The 20,247-nt window shown below is 40.1% G+C and overlaps 1 protein-coding gene across 2 annotated transcripts in view; it reads right to left on the bottom strand.

Moving 5' to 3' along the window:
* The window catches only part of DAAM2 (dishevelled associated activator of morphogenesis 2), a 172,989-nt gene that overhangs the window by 110,588 nt on the left and 42,154 nt on the right, over positions 1 to 20,247 (bottom strand). For both annotated transcript variants that reach the window (XM_058020231.1, XM_058020230.1), the window contains exon 2: positions 7,247 to 7,449. In XM_058020231.1, the coding sequence (XP_057876214.1) occupies positions 7,247 to 7,420 (174 nt within the window). In that variant the 5' untranslated portion in view covers positions 7,421 to 7,449. The remainder of the gene's footprint in view (positions 1 to 7,246; positions 7,450 to 20,247) is intronic.

The raw sequence follows: 20,247 nt of genomic DNA on the forward strand, positions 1-20,247 counted from the left end.
ACTTCTGCCTTGGTGTCACCAGCAGCATTTTCTTACAACCTCCACTGGTTCATCCTCATTAAGTGCAAGAAAGGAAGTAATAACTGGGGTGGGGAGTCTCCACTGAGCCAGGCCCAGCAAAGCCTTCTAGTTTGCTGAAGTCAGAGCTCATAAAATACAAATAGAAATTAAGGACCTCTCCAGCTGTCAATTGTGTTTGGCATAACCCTTCCTGACAGATTAGGTAGATTAATTAATTACAGAGAAGCACAGAAGGTATGAGGGATGGGAAGAGGGCATTAAATAACTTCCTCTTATGGGAAAAACACAATAGAGGGACTTTTAAATTATGTTTGCACAGAAATTTGCATTTAGCAACAACTCAAAGCTGCAGGCCAGTCGGAGGCATAGTCTGAATCTATGATTTACATGCAGGGCAAGTGACACAGAAAGTAAATCCCTGTATTCAAATGAATCCAGCATTAGGACAGAATGACTCAAAAGAATAGTAATTTGAAATTAAACACTTAGACCTTGGTAACATGCATGAACCTAAATGAGAATAAATGTGGTTTAAAATGCACATGACAAGTGTTTGCGGGTTGAAGCAAGGAGCTATCATGCATGTCTTTCTAATGAGAAACTAAGGACTTAAATAAGCTTCAAACATAGAAGATACTTTTCTGGAAAGGTGTTGCTCCATGCTGAGCCAGAATAGGTAACACTGCATCTCTGCTTCCCAGAAATATTACAAGAGCTGGAGGAGAAATAGGGAACATTTTTCTTCAAGCCCAGCAGAAAATACATAGAAAAAGACCTGATACCCTCTTGTTCTTACATACATTGACAAATATTGTCTATATTCACATGAAAGATCACAGTGGAAGCATTTCTTGAACTTTTTACCACATAAATACTCTTTCAGGCTGCAGAGCCAAAAATGGGGCCTCACAAACACTGCCACAGCTAGGACTTGGCAAGCTTGAGTGGGACTGGTGATATATGGGAGTGCTTATTCAATGTGGTGAAGCCTAGTTTTCATCTGAGCTTTATGTTGTATCCATTACACTAAATGGTCTGCAAGGGAGAACCAGGCATGAAGGGAACTTGCTACTTCGAAGTCAGCTGTTTGCAGTGGAAACCACTACTACAGTTACTTAGGTTTGGATCTCATCTCTCTGTAGCTGCTGAATGTATGTTATCCAGTGTGTGCCAAACTTATGCCTTGCTCAGAAATTGCTTTGCTTCCTTTGACGAAGTAAATAAATAAAAATTCCCATATGCTTCCATGATTTACCTTTCTTTCAATATAAAACCCCTTTCCTTTCTTTTCTCAACTTTCTCTTCTCTGGGAAACAAGACAATAATCACAGAGTTTTACTCTCTTTTAAGGCAGAGAAGGAACAGATGTGAACAGATTTCACAGAGAAAGCAAAGATCAGAATTTTTCCAAACTTTATGCTACTGTTCAATTCATCCAATGCTAATATAAGCATGTCTATGGTGACCTCACTGTTCCTTTGCCTCTGTGCTGAGAGAATTAGCACAGATATCAGTTGTGTGGATGGTTCATGTACTCAGAGAAGACTAATAAACTCTTTTCAGCATTCTGGCACTAAAGTGCTCACAAATACTAGCATGGTGTGTTGAGAAATCAAGAGATCACTGTAACACACAAAACGGGAGCAAACATCAGCCTACATCCATAGTTCTGTTTCAGGAAAAGATGAAGACACTGATTTACTTAGGAAGGGATTTGTTCACTGCCATTTTTTTCCAGCTAGACACCTTGGCTAGATCGTCTTTAATTCAGAAGGTGAGCCAACTTTGATGCTTAGGCATTATATTTCATATAATGAACTCAGAGGTGATGAGATGAAAGACTAAGAGTTGAATTTAGGGTTGTGTCAAGAAGGGACACACTTTGACGTTCTTGTGGTCACTGTTGCAGGGCACTTCAGACAGAAACCAAGGTCACAGTTTCAATCATGGCTCCCAGAATGGGCTGAGGGAAGGACAGAGACCGTGATTCAGCACTTGCTTCCATCTTCATTTAATTGCACTCAGGCAATATTACAGGGAAAATATGGGTTTGATTTCAATGGTCTTTTTGTTCAGGAATATATAGCTGTTCCATATCCATCTTCTCTACAAAATCTGGGGGTTTTGGATAGGATCAAAACACTAGATCTAGAGAGGGAGAGAGAGAAGAGTGTATGCTGCCTCACCTGAGCAGCAACCTAACTCTCTCAGCAATTCAATGGATGAGAAGAAGTTTAAAGGCAAGCCAAAACAGATGGTGGATAATCCTAAATTTTTTAAATATAGAGACTTACTAAGCATTTATACTACTCCTCAACAGTAAATAATGTACCTTCAGATTTTATGCCCAAAGTATCTATTAAGTTTTGTTCTGGAAAAGCCTGTGAAGAGGATACATATCAATATGAACAAAAAGCACCCAGAAAGTCAACAAAACTCCTTGCTTAGGGACTTAGAGAAAAAAAATATAAAAAAAGAAAAGAAAAATTAAGGAGGGAAAAAACTCCCAAACTGAAAATGAAGTGGATTCAAACACAATGTAAGAGAAAAGGTGACAGGGAATTCCAGTCCAACATCCCACCTGAGCTAAAATGCGAGAATGCTTCAAGAGCAGATAAAACCACAAAAGTATAGCAGTAAGCATTTCTCAAATCTTTCCCAGTATAGGAATCTCATGTGCTGAAGGAACTCATTCAAGTTTGAAGGATATAATGACACTATCAACTTTGAAACCGTAAACTTAAAAGACAATTCAATTTCTTCCCCAAGGACCTTGCATCTTAAAATAAGGATTTTTGCACTGCACCTTCTCAAATACCATGACCATGTCACAGTCACTAAGTAAACAGAAACAACAAAAGCACAAGCTTTTCACACTGCTCTTTTCTCTGTGCTAGTATTCTTCAATTTTTTTTTGTTTGTTTTTTCCGAATTGCTACCATTTAAGTCACCCTTCTTGGTACAGTCTGAGTTACAACCTGGGATCGGGCTGCTGTTATAAGAGATCTAGATGGCAAAATCTTTAGTGTCAAGCAGCACACCACCTTTAACCATCTAGAAGAGTCTTGGATTCTAACAACAATGAGAAAGTATCAGAATCCACTGTGACAACAATACACTGCTGCTAACAAATATGAACAAGGACATGGAGAAGCTTTTCCATGAAAAAAAAGTTAGTTCCTTTGCCTTATAATAGTTCTTCCAGATCCTTCTGTAGTTTCTGTAGAAGGGAAAACATGTGTCTAGCACAGATATTTTTGCCAGCAGGCACAAAACCATTTTGGAGCCCACCAACAGACCACTATCTGCAGCAATACTTTGCCACTGTATGGCAGTATGGAAACAGAAGTGATGCTGGTCACATCAGCCTCGACGGTCAGGTAGGGCCAGTTTCACAATTTGCAAGGTACAGGACCAGTCCACACACTCTGCTGCCTAGAGCAGTCCCTCTCTGCTTGTCCATTGAAGGGAATATGCTACAGCTAGCTGTTCTGTCCTCTTTCACAAAAGCAGCCTTTGGAGGACAAAACTTGTGGTCATAAATATTTTTGTTTGCTTTGTATTTTGTGCATCTAGACTTTGATAAGAACTTACCTGTACTGCTACCACTGCATTCATCCCAAGGCAGTCACTGCCACCAGATGGCCTGAGAGCTGATAAATCACCTCCTGTCTTAGCCCAAACCAAATCATTCCATATCACCATAAGCCATCATCTTCATTCAGACCTATTCTATGCACCTGTTCCCAGTGCAATAAACCAAGTCAGAATTTAGCGCCCATCAGGAATAACTATTTCTGTTTTAATTTTCTAATTAATCAGAAAAGCCATAAACACAGGATCCAGATCAACTAATGCATAAGCCTAGAATTGTTTTCCTGGTTGAGTGGCAACAAGAGCAGCCATTTCAGCTGAACTTATCAGCATCAGCTTATCATCTCACAGTCACTGCCTTGGTCAGAGTCCAGTCAGGCAGCTGCCATTACATAGCTGCATGGTCTGGGTACATCTCCCAAACAGAGTATCTCACACACGTGTATCTGCCTCAGTCTGGGGGCTACACAAACAAGTTTGAAAGCTTGGAATGGGTCATTCCTAATTTCTTTCCCTTGAAAAATGGACATCTCCAAATTCACTTTTCATGGTACTAGTTTAAGTAGCACAACAAAAACAGAAGACATGCTCCTGATCCTCAAAATGCTAGTTTTCCTCAGAAAGGGAGGTAGAAACATACTGAATATTTACTGGATTGGAAAATTCATCACAAGGGAGACTTCTCCAGCACAGCTATGCTTAGCTTTTCTTGTCATTAACTCTTCCATGGGAAAAATGCCCCAGATTTTAACTGCAACAAGGGAAAAAAATAAGGCTTTTAAAAATTCATTCAACCACACCGATGTTTCATTATACCCTTTGCAGAGCAGATGGCAAGATGATGCTATACCCCCTGGGCCTGCTTCAGGGAGCTAACACAAATGCTCTTCTCACTACACATCTCAGATGATGTTGGTGTCATCATTTCACTTGGGGATTTGGGTCAAAAGGCTTTACACTCAAATCTGGTTTTTATATAGTACAAGTGCACCCCGACTAGACCCTAACGGATAAGCAGCAGGGAGCGAGCACACAGCACAGAGCTCTCTCAGGCACTTCCAGGTCGCTGGTTTACCCTGCTGCATTTACAGACTGAATCTTTCTAATCCAATTAAAATCTCATCTGAGCTGTCAATACAGATGTAGCCTGGTTTATTTTAGTGTCTCATAGAACATGCATTAATCCAGGCCTGTGGACAAACTAGCCCTTCTAGGCAAAGTCTGCATTTTGCCAGCCCAGTTTCCAGCCCAGGTTCTCTCACACATAGAGCCCTCAACTGCTCTCATGTTACCTGCCTAATCAGGAACTCCTATGGACATACACTGCCATCCTATCTGGCTGCTTCATAAAAATGTGCGATGTACACCATTACCCTTCTGAAAAATAGCACTTTTCTCTCCCATCTCACTTCTCATGCAATGATGGCTAAGGTACTGTCATTAAATATAAGAACTGAATATGATCTGTTTTCATTTCAATGGCTTCATTTGTTTGAAATGCATATGCCAGTTACAAGCTGTCAGCACATTTAATAAGTTATAGCAAAAACCAACAACTCTCAAACTACTGGGGCCAAAAATTTTTACAGATCATCACATATATTTGTCATTAAATTTTGCACCAGAAACATTATAAATTATACTTTTTAATAGACTTCCATAAGGCAGCTGTGAGCTGTTTTGCCACAAGCAAGCACATGGAACACCAGTGTTTGCCAGACATAAAACTAGAAGTTAAAAGCATCATTAATACCACCACAAACTCTCAAACTCCTCATAAAACTGATACCCTTCACGGTAAGCAAAAGCCCAGCAGCAACTCAAGCAGGTCTTTCACTATGACCCAAAGGTAAACAAGTTCAAAGTTTAGCAAGCCAAGTTCAGGAGCAAAGCACATCTGTTGGTGACGTCTTCAGCAAGGCTAGATTGAATGCTTCAGCGGATCCTGGTACTGGAGAGAGCTGAACTTTGATACAGCAGTTCAAGCTTTGCATGCGAAAACCAGTCGTTAAGCAGCATCCAGAAATAAATTGTCAGCAGAGCAGATTACAGGTTACACTCTTACTCTTGAGAGATACCTGTCACCACCAGGAATTCTCCACAGTCAGACAGCTGCATTTTCTAAGAGGGACTCAAGTAGTCTCACATAAAAAGAAAACTGACCTAAATATAGACCAGAATTTTGTGAAATATTTCCATAAGAGGAGATTCTCCGTTTGCAAATTAGTTCAAAGGAAGTAGACTCTTCTGCTGAACACATTATTCTTCCTGAAACAGCTGCTAATCCTATTGACTCATTTCTATGCCCCTGCCACAGAATACTGAAAATCCTAATGGGTATTGGGGAAGTGTAAAGTTAATGGAAAAGAAATCCATACCCATTTACTATGTACACAGAGGGCAACTTCCAACTGAGGAAGTCCTTGAGATGAAAACTATTAGAGGGTTGGAGAGTATCCTGGAAAAGACCACCCTATGGCCACACCTTATAGTCTCCAACACCTTACATTTTTCCCTAGCCATTTGCTTTGGATCCCATCTTGAACCTGAAGCCTGGGCTAGGATGTCAGACCACTGATCTGACAAACCACAGCTGTCCCTGTATTTGATATGGCAGACTACAGTTGCCCATACACTAACCTCCAATTGCTTATGCAAATGACATGGTTCTTTTCATTGCTATAGCATTTCAAAGCTCTGGTCACAGACAAGAATTTATTGGGTTAATGTTACAAGTGTAACATAGGAAGACTACTGGCAAATTCCTCTAATGCTGAGATCCAGTATTTTCTGTTCCTCACCTCAGTTGCACTCCTCAGGCATATACACACTTACAGATATCTCACTTTACATAAGCTCCAGTCTCAGAATGGTAATGAGAAACCTAATCAGCTGCATCAAATGGGCATCACCTTTACGACACAGTTTGCAAAACAACCCAGCCCTATGACCTCTGCCTGTGTTTTGCATTCCGGCTGAACAAGAAGACAAAGACAGTGAAGTCATTTGATGCCAGGCATGAAAAGCAAGTGTCTGGCTCCTGAAGTCTGCAACATTTACCACAAAAGAAAACAACAAAGTTCATCTGAAATAATTCCTTCTCTTCCTGTTTATGGCTGTTGCTGCAACAGCACCATTTCATGGTTCAAAGGCAGCTGTGTGATGAAACATAATTAGCATGGTCACCTGATTCTTATACCTCACCAGCAGAATGCTACTCATCAACAAAACCAAATAGCCCTCACTTTAGATCTGCAAAGCCTTAGAATTTCCACATCATTACACTATACAGCAGATTTTATCCCAAAGCTGTAAACAAGAAATTGACTGTCAGCTCTCTCCAGAGAACTTGAGAAGTTCCTACTAACATACCCAATCCTACATAGTGCTACGAGAATAAATAAGCACATTTAAACATTTTATTGTACTTATACTCAGTGCCACTATCATCCTTGTTGCTTGCCATCTTTCTCCTACCAAATAACTAGTAATAAAAGAATGAAAAGGTTTTTTTAAAAACTTCAACAGAAGCACTCTAATAAATCTCTTAAATCCTCTTATTCTTATTACTCTTTTAAAGGGAAAAGTCCATCCACCTCATAAATATATCAATCTGTCAGCAGAAACTTACCACAAGTTCAGCGAATCTGGCATTGAGCTCTTCTGCTGGTGGGATTGGGACAGAAAACTCAAGGAATTGGAGGGGATTATTGTCCTTGAGGTTGATTTCAGGGAGGTCGCTGCCTCCAAAACAACAAAGAAACCCCAAGGCATGACGATTCCTCTTCCGGGGGGCCATGATCATGGTGTATCGTGCTATCTTCTAATCATGTTCTGTAGAAAAAAAAAAAAAACAAAACCAACAGACATTAGATGATAAAAAAGACTGCTGAATCTGTGCAGCTCTGTGCAGTTAGAATGGCTGTCACTGGAGGAACAGATGGAAGAGGACAGAGGGATCTGATACCCAAAAGAACAAAATAAACACTCAAGCCAGATAAGGTAGCTAGGCCTTTGTATGGTATTAACATGTTCTTCCAAGGCAGTGTAGAATTGCTTCTCCCAGTTCTTCTGAAAAAAAGATTCTACCAACTCAGTGAGGAAATCCCCAGCAGGTAGATTTGTCAGCAATGCTCAGTAGCCAAGGCTGAATGCTACCACAGAATGCTAATATTGGCCTTTTTCTCACTACTACAATAAAGGAAAGAAACTACCAGAAGGAAAAAAGCATGTATGGGAGAATTTTCCAAAAGTATGGGAAGAATCTTCCAAAAGTATTCCATTTGAGCAAAATAAAATGAACATGAAAAAATGAAGCAGACATCAATCTTCCACCACTGCAGAGCCAGACCACCAAACTTTCACTTATTCCTTCACAGCCAGGAAGCTAGGACTATCACTGCAGGACCATTTTGTCCATCCCATTTTCAAACACATGTAAATAGTTTGGGCTGCTTTATGTATTCAGAGAAGAAACAGCACAGTGCTAATGCATGTCTTTAGATTTACATTTGAGCTGCCAGATCCCATCTTGACAGAACCTGGCTAGAGGGGCTTTGGTATCAGGAGTAGAAAGAGAGGCAGAAGGAGAAGCTGGGAAGTGACTGATTTCACTACCACACAACACCGTTTGTGAGCAGCCCATCCAAACAGGAAGTCTCCTGCCAGCAGTTTGAAAGGAAGGATCTGTGCAGTGCACAGAGAGCCACATATTTTGCCCTTTTAAGGGACTTGTTGTTTGACAGCTCAGGGGCTTATTTGTGTTATATTTTTAAGGACTTCACTTTTTCACTTAATCTGCAGAATAAGCCATATCCTTAGAGAGTAAATAATTAAAGCCTGTTGTGAAGCTGGTCTCCCTGGGCACAGGGCAGGAGAGCAGGAGGGAGGTGGCAGGTGAACCTAACCACAGGATGCTGGATGCTGTATCAGCAACAACACAGCTGAGCTTTGTCATCAGAGCAGCTGCTGCCCTAACCTGCCCTACAATGCTTTGGTCTGTTTGCTTGCCAGAACAAGGCTGCTTTGAGCTTTCATAGAGACTGAGTAGCTGTGCAAGGCAAAGAACCTTTGGGACAGCAGTTGCATAGTGGGACTTAACATACAGAGCACAGCCAGCTCTCCAGGGATGTTTTGTGCAGAAACTGGCATGCTTGCTTAAAAAAAAAAAAAAAAACAACCTAAGCAACAAACAACAGCCAAAAAAAGTCCAAACCATCCAAACCTCTACCCTTATGGCACTATGTGCTTAGCAGGAACCACCTGCCCTACTCTATGCTAGGATTAATTTATCCAGCACATTCTCTTATGCATTGGAGAGTCATCAGCTGCAACTCTCAGGCAGCTGAAAGAAAAGCAAGCTGGTAAAAAGTACTGTCTTCTGGCATGCCCACTCTGCTTTGCTCTCCATGCCAGCTCTGCAAGGGGTGTTATGTCCCAGCAGGATTCACTAGAGCAGGATGTTGCTGGCTTCAAAAGCCCATTCATAAAAACATTGGGTTCTCACTAGGAGATGCCAAAGGTCAACTTAAAACTGAACTGGTCATTGACACAGCTTCAGTCAGCAAAACCAAAATGCCCTCAAGTCTATCACAATGATGTGCATGGCAATTTGTGTTTCCTCTCAATAGTGGACACTTGAGAGATTCAGCTGCTAAAAGATTTCACAATAGAGCCTCAGAAATTAAACTTGTGCACTACAGACCATCTTCTCAAGTATTATTATTCCAAGTGCAATGCCCTTAATGGCAACCTGGTCATGACTGAGATTAAAACCAATTAGTTTGACAAAACTCTATTTTGGAAGGAACTGAATTCAATGAGACAAAATTGATTTACATGCAATACAACTACACTTGCATCAATTCAGTTGCAACCAAGCTCTGGCCCACTGTCTAAAGGCTTCCCCACCAACCATCAAAGAACCAGCATTCTCTGGGGCATGGACAATGAATCCTCCTTGGAAAAACTGGCTGAGCCATTGGAACGATAGGACCATAACAACCTCCTTCATGAGCTCAGGTCAAGGCTCTGGCATAAACTTTGCCAAAAGAGGTGCATTACCAGGAAATGAGAACTATGTGAATGGATGTGAAGCTCAACATTTTCTACAGGGTAAGTACAGCCCAGGTCTGGCTACCACAGGTTGTCCTGCACTGGAATTTCATTACTTGGCTCTCCTCTTAAGCAAGTTCATCTAAGAGGTTGTCAGTCTCCAGGCCTTCCTCATCCATAATGCTGAGAACAAGCTGATGTTTGTTACTGTGATTTTTTTTACAGAATCTGCAGTTCCTTGGGATCCACACTTGTGAAACTCAAGGTTACTTAATTTTTATTACCCTGCAAAAGTATGCAGAGCTCACATGGACAATAAGCTCACTTCTGCAAAGCATCATTCCATTGCACAACTCATACTCTTAACACTGGCATTTTCCAGGCGCATCTATAGGCAGCAGGCATGAAATTCATACTAACATAGAGGGGTAAAATAACACTTTTGTACTGCTTACACACTGTAATTGTGTGGATAGGTGAGGTGCCCAGATGCTTTCAAAATACAAACAATTGAGGACTGCTACAGAGGAATCCAGCACAGGTATTTTAGAATCAACTCACTGAAGGAATGAATGAAAGAAATTTCTAAGTTGGATCACTGTCTCTCTAAAATTAAACCTGCCAATAAAGTAGATGTCCTTCAGAATCCTGTAAGTTGCACCGTTGATGCTATTTAATAACTAATTAAAACTTATTTATTTTGTTGGGGATCAAAAAAAAATTTTTCTAATTACCTCCAAATTTCCTTTCCCTCTTTTTTGCCTTTCCTCTCTCAAGAATCAAATCTGGGAAAAATGTGCTTCCAAAGAATGAGGAGGGTGGGAGACAACAAAGAAAATGAAGAAAAGAGCAACTTCCATTTTTCTGAGTGGCAATTGACAGCAAAGCTGATATAAAAAATTATGAAAATAACAAGAAGTGGGGGGGTTTTCTCTAATAAAAGTTCTATTGCCTCTCAACTTCAGGCAAGTAAAAACGAAACACGCACAATTACGTATTTCTATATATATACACCCCAGTGAGAATCAATAGGAAATCTCTCTCTGGAGAGAATCCCACTATTACACACAACTCCCTCCCACAGTTGTTCTCAGTTCTACTGTTTTGCCCTTTTGCACAACACAAACAAGTTGCTGTCATTTCAGCAGCTAACCACGCACCCGCTCCTCACAGCAATCCCTCTCCTGCTTCCCAGCCCCATCTGTGGTTCGGCTCAGGTCAGGAGTCACAGCCTGGAACTCTGCCCAAGGCCTATTTATAACAACGTCCTCTTCCTCTGACAGGGTGTACGTGTTCATTTCTAAACCATTTGGCCCAGTGACCAAACATAATTTAGCTAATGCAATTTTTCCAACCCTTATCAGAAGTTTTAGCCCCATGGGATCAGATCCATGCTAACGGCACACGAGGATCCTCTTTCAACTGCTTTCTGAGTTGCTTCATAAGCCTCACTCTTCTCTTCATTCTCATCTCAGAGATTGTAATTTTCATGCCAACATATGCTAAATAAGCAATGTTCCCCTAAAAGTAAGATACCTAAAGCAACTGCTCTGCCAGCAGCTCTCCTGTGCAAGACAGATGATTATTGTAGATTTTATCTCACTGTTCTGTCCTTCAGCACACTTAATAGCCACAGCATAACTGTAACTAAAACAGAGAAAATTACTTTTGTATCACTGCCTTTGGAAAAAGGAAAAAAAGAGAACTCAGTGGGTAACTAAAAACACACAGTCATGCAAAAATAGTTCACAACATAAGGAAGCATTAATGGCCAACACTTTCAGAGCTTTATCTCTACTGATCATCAACAGACCCACGATGTCAGTGGATGCAGCCATAGCTGTCATCTGAGTGGGGAGCCTGGGACTAAACATATGATGAAGAATCACTGCCCACACTAGCTTATACGAACAAGAAAGGTAATAAAGTTAAAAATTTCCATTTCCCTGTAATTTACCTATCTTTGTTTGTGGCAGGATAAAACATATACATGTAAGGTGTGATCACTCATGTAGAAAGAAATCTGAAGTCAGAGTTGTTTAGAACACAAGCCAACACACCCACAACCCCTAAATCCAAGTTAAAACTCCAAATTATTCAACGATTAAGTAATAAACCATGAGAAGTTCCTGGTATTAAAAGAGCTCCCTAAATCATCACTTATTGATGATGAAATGGAGGAAATAAGCACCAAGCTCAAAACTGCCTGCAGACATTGGATAAAGGGAAAGAGCTTCCTACTGATCCTATGCTCAGCTCCCTGGACCACATTGCTTCTTCAGTACACAGATGGTGAAATGATGAGCTTCATGGCATGATTTAATTACCATGGGAATTTCCCATGGATGTCACATGTAATGTGACAGATGTCAGATACACTACATGGCAATTGCAGCAGGGGGGATGGGGAAAGGCAGCAGACAAGCAATCCGTTTGTTGCACATGTAATAATAACCCAACTCCTTTGGTTTGGATTTGGTATCCTACTAAGGAGCCTCCTGGTCTCCAGCGCACAAAACAGCAACAAAAAGCCCTGACCACTTAAAATCCACAAAGTTAAAACCTTGTTTTTCAGGGAAGCTTCCTGAAGATCCATGGACACCTGCTTGCTACATTGGACAGGAAGGCACTGGAACCAAACCAAATCAACAGATTACTGGAAGTGATCTGGAAAAGAGCAGGGTCTGTGCAGCAATAGCTACTCAATCCCAATCAGCCATGGCCCACACGTAAGTTGCCACAGGACAGACGGCAGCTCAAATAAAGCTGTGCATTTTGAAGCTAGTTCAGAGATTTTCCTTCTCCCAACACATTGAAACAAGAGTGCAGAGCTCTTGGTGCTTATGAGAACTTTGCAAGACAGTCCAGAAATTCACTGTTCGTTTCTTTTACACACCTTTTCATTAAAAATGAGATGGTTGATAATTTCAAAGCATTGCACAGACCTAAGGATTTTCTCCTATTTTATATTTATTTATTTAATGTTTATTCATTTATTTGCCTCAGAAATAAGTCCTGAGATAAGGGAAAAGGCACAGACTATTTGAAGGCTGTCAGGTGTAGCTATATCCATGAACCTACTTACTGCAACGTGTCTGTCAAAAATCTCTTTATTTTTAATACTTTAAGGATGCTCAGGATGTGCTGGGTGACTAATGACCACTAATGTTAGTCTGTTAATACCCACAAATCCACTACATACCACCTTATACCAACTTATCAACACACAACAACAACAGAAAAAGAAAGCTAAAGAACTGTAAGAAACTTCTCTTCTGGAATACTATTTGCAACACTTTCCCTGCCTTCACCTAATGAGGGAAAAAATAACTCTACAGAAAAATAAACAAACAAAACCAACCACCAAACAAAAGAAAGCAGGAAAAAATACGCCTGTAGGTTCTTTCTGTTCCTCCTAATCATTAATCTATTCAAATTGTATTCACAGGGAAACTATTTCAAAAGAACAATCAAGATTCAAAACACAAAGCAATGAGAGCAACAAAGCAGTTAAAGTCAGTGTCATGAATTGGGTTAGCAATAGCTATTTATTTACACCTTTTTTCTCACTCTTTAATGAAGTACAGATTAATACTTTTCTATGCTTAACTGAGGTGATCAAACAACCCATTCATTTTTTTACCTGCTAAGGAGTTATTTTATTTTTACAAAGGTACTATAATTGTGTCACAGTTTCCTATGACTTCACACAGAAAGGTGCACAGTCAAAACTAATTTTTTCTCCTAGACACCAAATGCTGAGTCTTAATTGTACTCTTGCATCTCATTTATAGACAAGTAAATCTATGCAGCTTTAACATTTCTGAATGGTGATATGACCATCACAGCTTAGACTGCTAACAAAACAAGTAAAACTCACAGCTTAACTCTTTATCCAGGACAAGCATGTCCTTCATCTCCTCAGGGTCTGATTGTACTGCAGATTTGCATCCTAATTTATCAATTCCTCACTGAGGCATGCTTGCTAGCAATCCAAACCACCATGGTGGCAGAACGAACAGGATTGCATACTGCCTAAAAATATAATCAACCTTGCTGGTTTGCATGAAGTAGTGTGGACTCCTTACCCCTCTCCATATTTCTTCCAAGTTCTCTGGTGTTGCAGCACTGCAGTGTCAGTAACATTTACACATACCCTCCACTTCCTTCTCAATCAGAAAGTCACTGCTACCAAGATCAATTTTCTTGTCTTCTTCATCATGAAACACATTTGTTATATTCATATACTTCAAAGATAACTCATTCCCTTCTACTAAGAAAAAAAAGTTGCTCCTTTGTAGTCTTACTTCTCCCTTTCTTTCTTTTCTACCAGTTTTAGTTTTATTCTCTATTATTTCACTGTTTCATTACAATATCCTCATTTTTTTCATGACAACTGTTAGAATTGAAATGGCTTCCTGTAGTCACTTCCTATGCTCACACTATAAAACCTTTTTCTTTTTTAAAGCAGATATTGAAGATAAAAATACTTCTAAAGAGACACCTACTGCATGACACAAGCTGCAAAGCCTGCATCACACTTCATATATGTTTTATTTTGTCTGTATTTTACTTTATTGTCCTAGCTGTGGCACTGAGGTTGTAGGTACTCCAGTGCAGGGTCTTACTCTTCTGCTTAAACCAGTTATTTTACAGCGTCAAACAGACTGGGAACAAACAGAAATAAAAGCAGTAGGCCTGCAAAAAGGTAATCACCTGGCTGGAAGCTGGCCAGGCCAAAACAGGCTCACCTCCCCAGTAATGATGCTGCTGTAGAGACAGCATTTAGCAGTGTCCACTAGTCTAGCATGGATAAATTAATTCTTTAAAAAATAATGGAACTTATGCAGTGATTTCTCCTACCACAGCATTAGCTTCACTAGATGGGCTGGTTTATAATGTCCCTGTTCATCAAATTGCTGTGGCTGTGACCCAATGGGAAATACACTGCATTGAAAAAAACCATAGGAAAAAAAAAATCCACAAACCCCACAGATGGCACCCCAAGACCCAATTCTGACTAAGGATAAGACCATGAAGCAGCAAGTATTTTTAAACACTCTCTACAATTCACAGATTTTACTTTTGAAATAATTCAGATCCTAAAAATATTATTTTTAAGGCTTGACAAAATTATACAGTAATTCTAGGGCCATGAATTCAGGCCAAGGCTATAATTCTAGTTTGTGTCTATGCTACTCAACAGTGTATCTCAACTTCCTCTTCCAGAAGCTACAGACCTAGACGGTAGAGCCCAAGTTAGACTCTCAATTTTCTTTACTTTCTTTTGGTGATGGGTACAACACAGTGATGCAATTTCACAAAAAAAGTGTTGTGGAATTTGGAGTGCAAGATGAAGCTTTTATTCAAAATAAGAAATCATAGACTGAGGATTAAATGGATCATGCTGACATCAATTAAGCAGACACACACTGACAGCCAGAACCAGCACATCACTTCTTCAGCTTCAATGCAGAAGACTGCTATTTTCCTCTACAGGGAGATTATTTCCTGTACCTTGTACAGGTCTTATGGTATGAAATGCCTTTAAAGTCATTGTATAACAATGACTCTAATCAGTAATGTCTGTCAGTTCTATCTAATAAGAGCAAGTTCCAAGGATGGAACATCCATACACCCAGAGCAACATTTTTGATCAGTAAAGAACAAGGTGTCCCACTCTATCCTCTATTCCATAAGATCAGGAATACTAGTAAAGCTCTTTAGATTAGTACTAAAGCTTGATCTCGGAACTTATAATCTCTTCAATATTTCTATTGGAAAGAGTGGAGTTCAGTTACAAAGGAAGTCAACCCAGTGTTTCCCAGTAACACTACTGCCATGCTCAAAAGAATGAACGCACAAAACCCCATTACTAAGAGCGTCCCTGTCTTGTTTGGGTCATTGTAATTTTTCCATTCTGTCATTGCCCAATTATTTCCAGACATGATGTAACTATTTTGCCAAGGGATTTGGGAGTCAAAATGTTGCCGTTGTTGTCATCGTTATCCTGGGTGCTTGAATTTTCCAGACAAAATAAGCAGCTGAGGGCATTAGAGTGCCTCTACTGAGAGAGAAATACTCCGTAAGAACTGCCAGGGTGCTCCAAGAAAAACAAATAAATAGTAAAGGTCCAATTACATTCCCCCGAACTCCTTATTTCCATGTGAAATGCTGTTTTCTCATTCAGACAATTAGCAGAATAAAATTTCATCTGTTGTCTGATATCATCATAGCATTATTAAATTGATTTGCATTCTAGCATGCTGATCAAGGCCACTATGTGACTTAAAAACTCAACTCCAGTAGAAATGTGCCTTGATTATTACCACTGAAAACTAACCACAGATGTAGGTGTACCAGTGCTTACTTCACTATTGACAGGTAAATCAATTACCTGCACTTTCCTAAATGCCACACACACAGGAAAAAGCAATTCAGTCCTTATAGCAAATGGATATAACTGGAGGAAAACTCAACACAGAGACCATTTGGATTTTCACCTGGTTTTTGTGGATGGCACTGCATCTCTTCAAAACTGGTGTTCATCAATGCCACCTGTGAAAGCCAGGTTCCAGGCTGCAGAGCTGCCACCTTCCTGCTCAGTGCCCCAGCTAAAGCACGGTGTGCTTCTATGTGTCCCTGCAAACCTGTACATAATAAAATGGTGGCTCTCAGTTCTGTTCCACAGACTGAAAAGCCAGTGATGTGGACAATGGTTAAAAACCTTCTTTAGTGATCCACTAATGAAAGAAACAGGCATTAGATGCATTCACAAAGGGAATGGGTCTCAGGGTTTTTATGTTCACTCCATCTTCGAGATGGCTCCCATAGGTCAAGGCACAGACAGGGTGAAAATGTCATTGATTCTACATACCTACTTTTTAAACTACTCAGATTGCAGAGTTGTCAATTTGGCACCAAAAATAAATTCCCTGTAGAAAATCAAGTTAAGAAAAGGTCACATACAGCATTTTATTCCAGCATTTTTATTTTTCTTCAACATTCTGACCAGGGATACTCTGAGTTCAATGCCCTGAAACCTCAACATTACGCAAGTAGGTTTGAACTCCAAGCCAGAAGCTTGGTGAAACTGCTGAACTTTTAACCTAACGTGTCTTCATGAAGAATGGATATTTGGAAAGAGCTTTGCTCAAAGATTTTGGGTTGCTTCTGTGTGTATTTTTAAGTGACATCCAGATAAAATATATTTTCTGGCTGCTTCAGTATTTTCAGGAGGAGACTTTACTCCAACACTGAAAGCTGGTTTCAGAGGCGTGACGCACTGCTTTAGGTTTTGGGGCTGTCAAGTGTTTCATTGCAGTAAAGTGAACAAGGCTTCCTCTGTATTTCAGAATCAAAATCTATGCTCTGATTGACACAGGTGCTGATCAGTTACAAGGGTCTGAGCAGAAAACACTACCTAAAACCAGCCACCTTCCTTGCATGGTCAATGGGTGCTCTGGCCAAGAGCATTATGTGGAAAATAATGCAGTAAAAGGAGGGGCAGAGAGACCTCCCTTTGAATGCACAAATGTGAGGTTCTTATCTACAAAGCAGTGCCTATCCATGTGGTCTAGAGCATTTGAAAGACAGGAGTGTTGTGCCTGTGCCAACTGTGAACCCTCCCTCTTTCCAACCTTGAATAGCTCTAGCCTCCCAGATACCCATGGCAACAGCTCAAGTCCACATCAACGCCCTTTAAGGTTCATGACTAAGAAACTTTTAAGTTCTGAAGTATATCTAAGGAAGACTTCCTAGAACTGTAATTGACCTCTAACACACTGTCCTTTCACAAGGATAGGTCATTTTAAAATGCATGCTCAGATACCCAAAGAAAACTGCAGCAAAAGTTTCGGTAGTCATCTCCAGACTTCTAAGTGTCTACAGCAAGTCAATAGCCTGTGTGAAAATACAGCAAGTTCTTTCAGCTTCTGAACCCAACCTACTTGTAGCTTGTTGACAAAGTTTGGAGCACACTCCACAGAAAACCAGATTGCAATATAAAATTCCCTCAGCTCCCCAGCACAGCTGCACACAACTGGAGAAAAAACTCTAAAAATTCAACAAAACAACCAACCTGCTTCTAAACCACTCCAGACCAAAGAAAGCAGATCTCTAGGTTGGAGGAAGTGCCTCTGAGGACCATAATTTGGGCTTGAGTTACTAAATAACTTAAGAGAGGGGAAACCTCTGGATTCATAGCCCTCAGACATGATTCATAAAGAAGACCCATTGTACACAAGTAGATGAGAAACCTACCCTCTATCAGAGAAAGGAACATGTTTATCCCCTGAGGGCTGCAAACATTGTGTATTGATGTATGTCTTTGCAAAGCATGTACCAATATCACTGCTTGCTGTCTCTAGTTTTGGATAGCACTGCTTTATTCAATAGCTTATACAGGATTTTATCCAAATCATCACTTGCTGCAGTTTGTTTTGTCACACCCTTTGGAAAGAGTGTATTTAAAACATACTTAAATCAATAATTTTTATTTATTTTATATCTTAAATTTATGGATGAATACATACAAACACAGTAAACAGTCATACATTGCCTCGTACAAGTTGAGGTCTTGGCTCTGCTGCCCTGGTCACATGCAAGAACATGTCTCACTGCAAGAAAGGCTGAAATTGCTGTTATTCCCTTTTTCTACTAACCAAAGAAGAGCCACAGCCAACCAGTATCAAAATCTTTTCAGTAACAAGAAGCAGCAGTATTTGCCCCTTTTCCTGCCCAAAAATCCATTTGAACAAGGAAGCAATCTCAGTTTCATAAAATCTTTGCCAACAGAGGGAACCAAAAATATCAGAAGCTCTGAAAAATCAAGACCAACTAGGTATTTGGTCTTGATTTTTCAGAGATTCTGATGGCAAATTCAAGAAGAAAATTCAAGAAGAAAAACTTTTATATAATAATTTGCGGAAGAGCTGACAGCCCATCACTAGATTTTAACTATTGGCTGTTGTACCAGTAAATTTGAGATAAAAATGGCATTAATACCATGGAACCCTCATGTTTTACTTCCTTCCCTCCTCCCAGTCATTCATGTTACAAGCAAAGGGTCTATCACACTACAGTAGTGAATGCTTAAAACAGATAAAATTGTACAGAGAAGTGTATCCATCTCCAAACCCCTTAAAAAATAAACTAGCAGATGTATAAAGCAAACACTGAGTCCATATCAATGAGATACTCTTCTGGGTGAACTCTTCCCTAGTGCTTGCTCTGTCCATACCCTAACAACAGTCAAACACAGCCCGTAAGAAGCATGGATACTGCCCAGGAAATGTTCTTACTGCTGGGTTTACAGTGTCATCAGCTATTAATCAAAAAAAGCTCCACTGGGATAACCCCAGAATTAAACAAATTAAGAAATGCACATCTAGAGAAGGGGGTGGGTGTGGGAAGTAATTTTAAGGAACGTTATTTTGTTTGCAAGGAAAAAAAAAAACAGTTCTTTAGACAGGAGCGAGTGCACAAGGTCTTACACTATCCTGTTCATGCTGAGATCTCAAACACAGGCAAAAATTTTCTACATTTTTAGGAGGTCATGCATGATAAGGAAACAATTCATCTCCTACAGGGCCTACTAATAGCAGCATTAACTCTTCTTAATTCCCACAGCACATTTCATATCCATATCAATACTGAAGGACACATTTTCTGTATCTACCAGAATAGTCCTACAGTTAAGAGTTCACCTCAGCTTAAACTGCAATATTGTGATGACATGGTGAACACTTCACAATCATCAGATCCCAGCATGCAATCCCCAAGTCATCCATTTCCCTGAAAGCTGTTCTTAGTAGAAGTGTCCTTGAAAGGAGTGATTCTCATAGTACCTAAGAAACCTCTGTGTGAAAGAGGACGTCCAAATGAAAACAAAACAAGTTCCCAAACCCCCACTTTAATGCTGCGACTGGATTCACCCAGAGAAGGAGTTCTGCCTTGTTCATTTGATAGAGGAAACCAACACTTAGAGGAGCTTGGAAATGAGCTCTGTCTGTGCCTTCTAACCAAGCACTCCAGACCAAAGAAAGCAGATCTCTAGGTTGGAGGGAGTGCCTCTGAGGACCATAATTTGGGCTTGAGTTACTAAATAACTTAAGAGAGGGGAAACCACTTATCACAAGGAATAGAGCAAAAGGCAAGAGGAAAGATCAGTTTTCTAGCTGGAAGGATGCTGTGCTCTGTGGGTGTACTATAGCAAGTCGCATGCTGTGGAAGGACCTTGGTGTGGAGGTAATGCCAGCAGATCAACAAGCCAACAGTTCAGTCAAGAAAATAAATTCATGTCTTTGTACTCAGTTCTTCAAATATTTAGGCTGAGGTTACTCCAGAGGAAATCTCTTTCTAATCAGATACTAAGGGGTTTATACTGTGTAAAGCAAAGTATTTCAGACATTTTTTGCTAAGGAATCCCTCAAAAATCATATTTATGTAGGCAAAGTGAGCAGAAAAAGAAAGAAAAGGGTAAAAGAAAAAACAAAGAAAGAGAAGCATTTTATTCTTCTCTTCAGATGAACTTTGGAAAGCATGCTCAAAAATCTGTTCATCATATCAAGGCAGTAA

Source organism: Melospiza georgiana, chromosome 3, assembly GCF_028018845.1.
Source record: "Melospiza georgiana isolate bMelGeo1 chromosome 3, bMelGeo1.pri, whole genome shotgun sequence".
Lineage (NCBI taxonomy): Eukaryota > Metazoa > Chordata > Aves > Passeriformes > Passerellidae > Melospiza > Melospiza georgiana.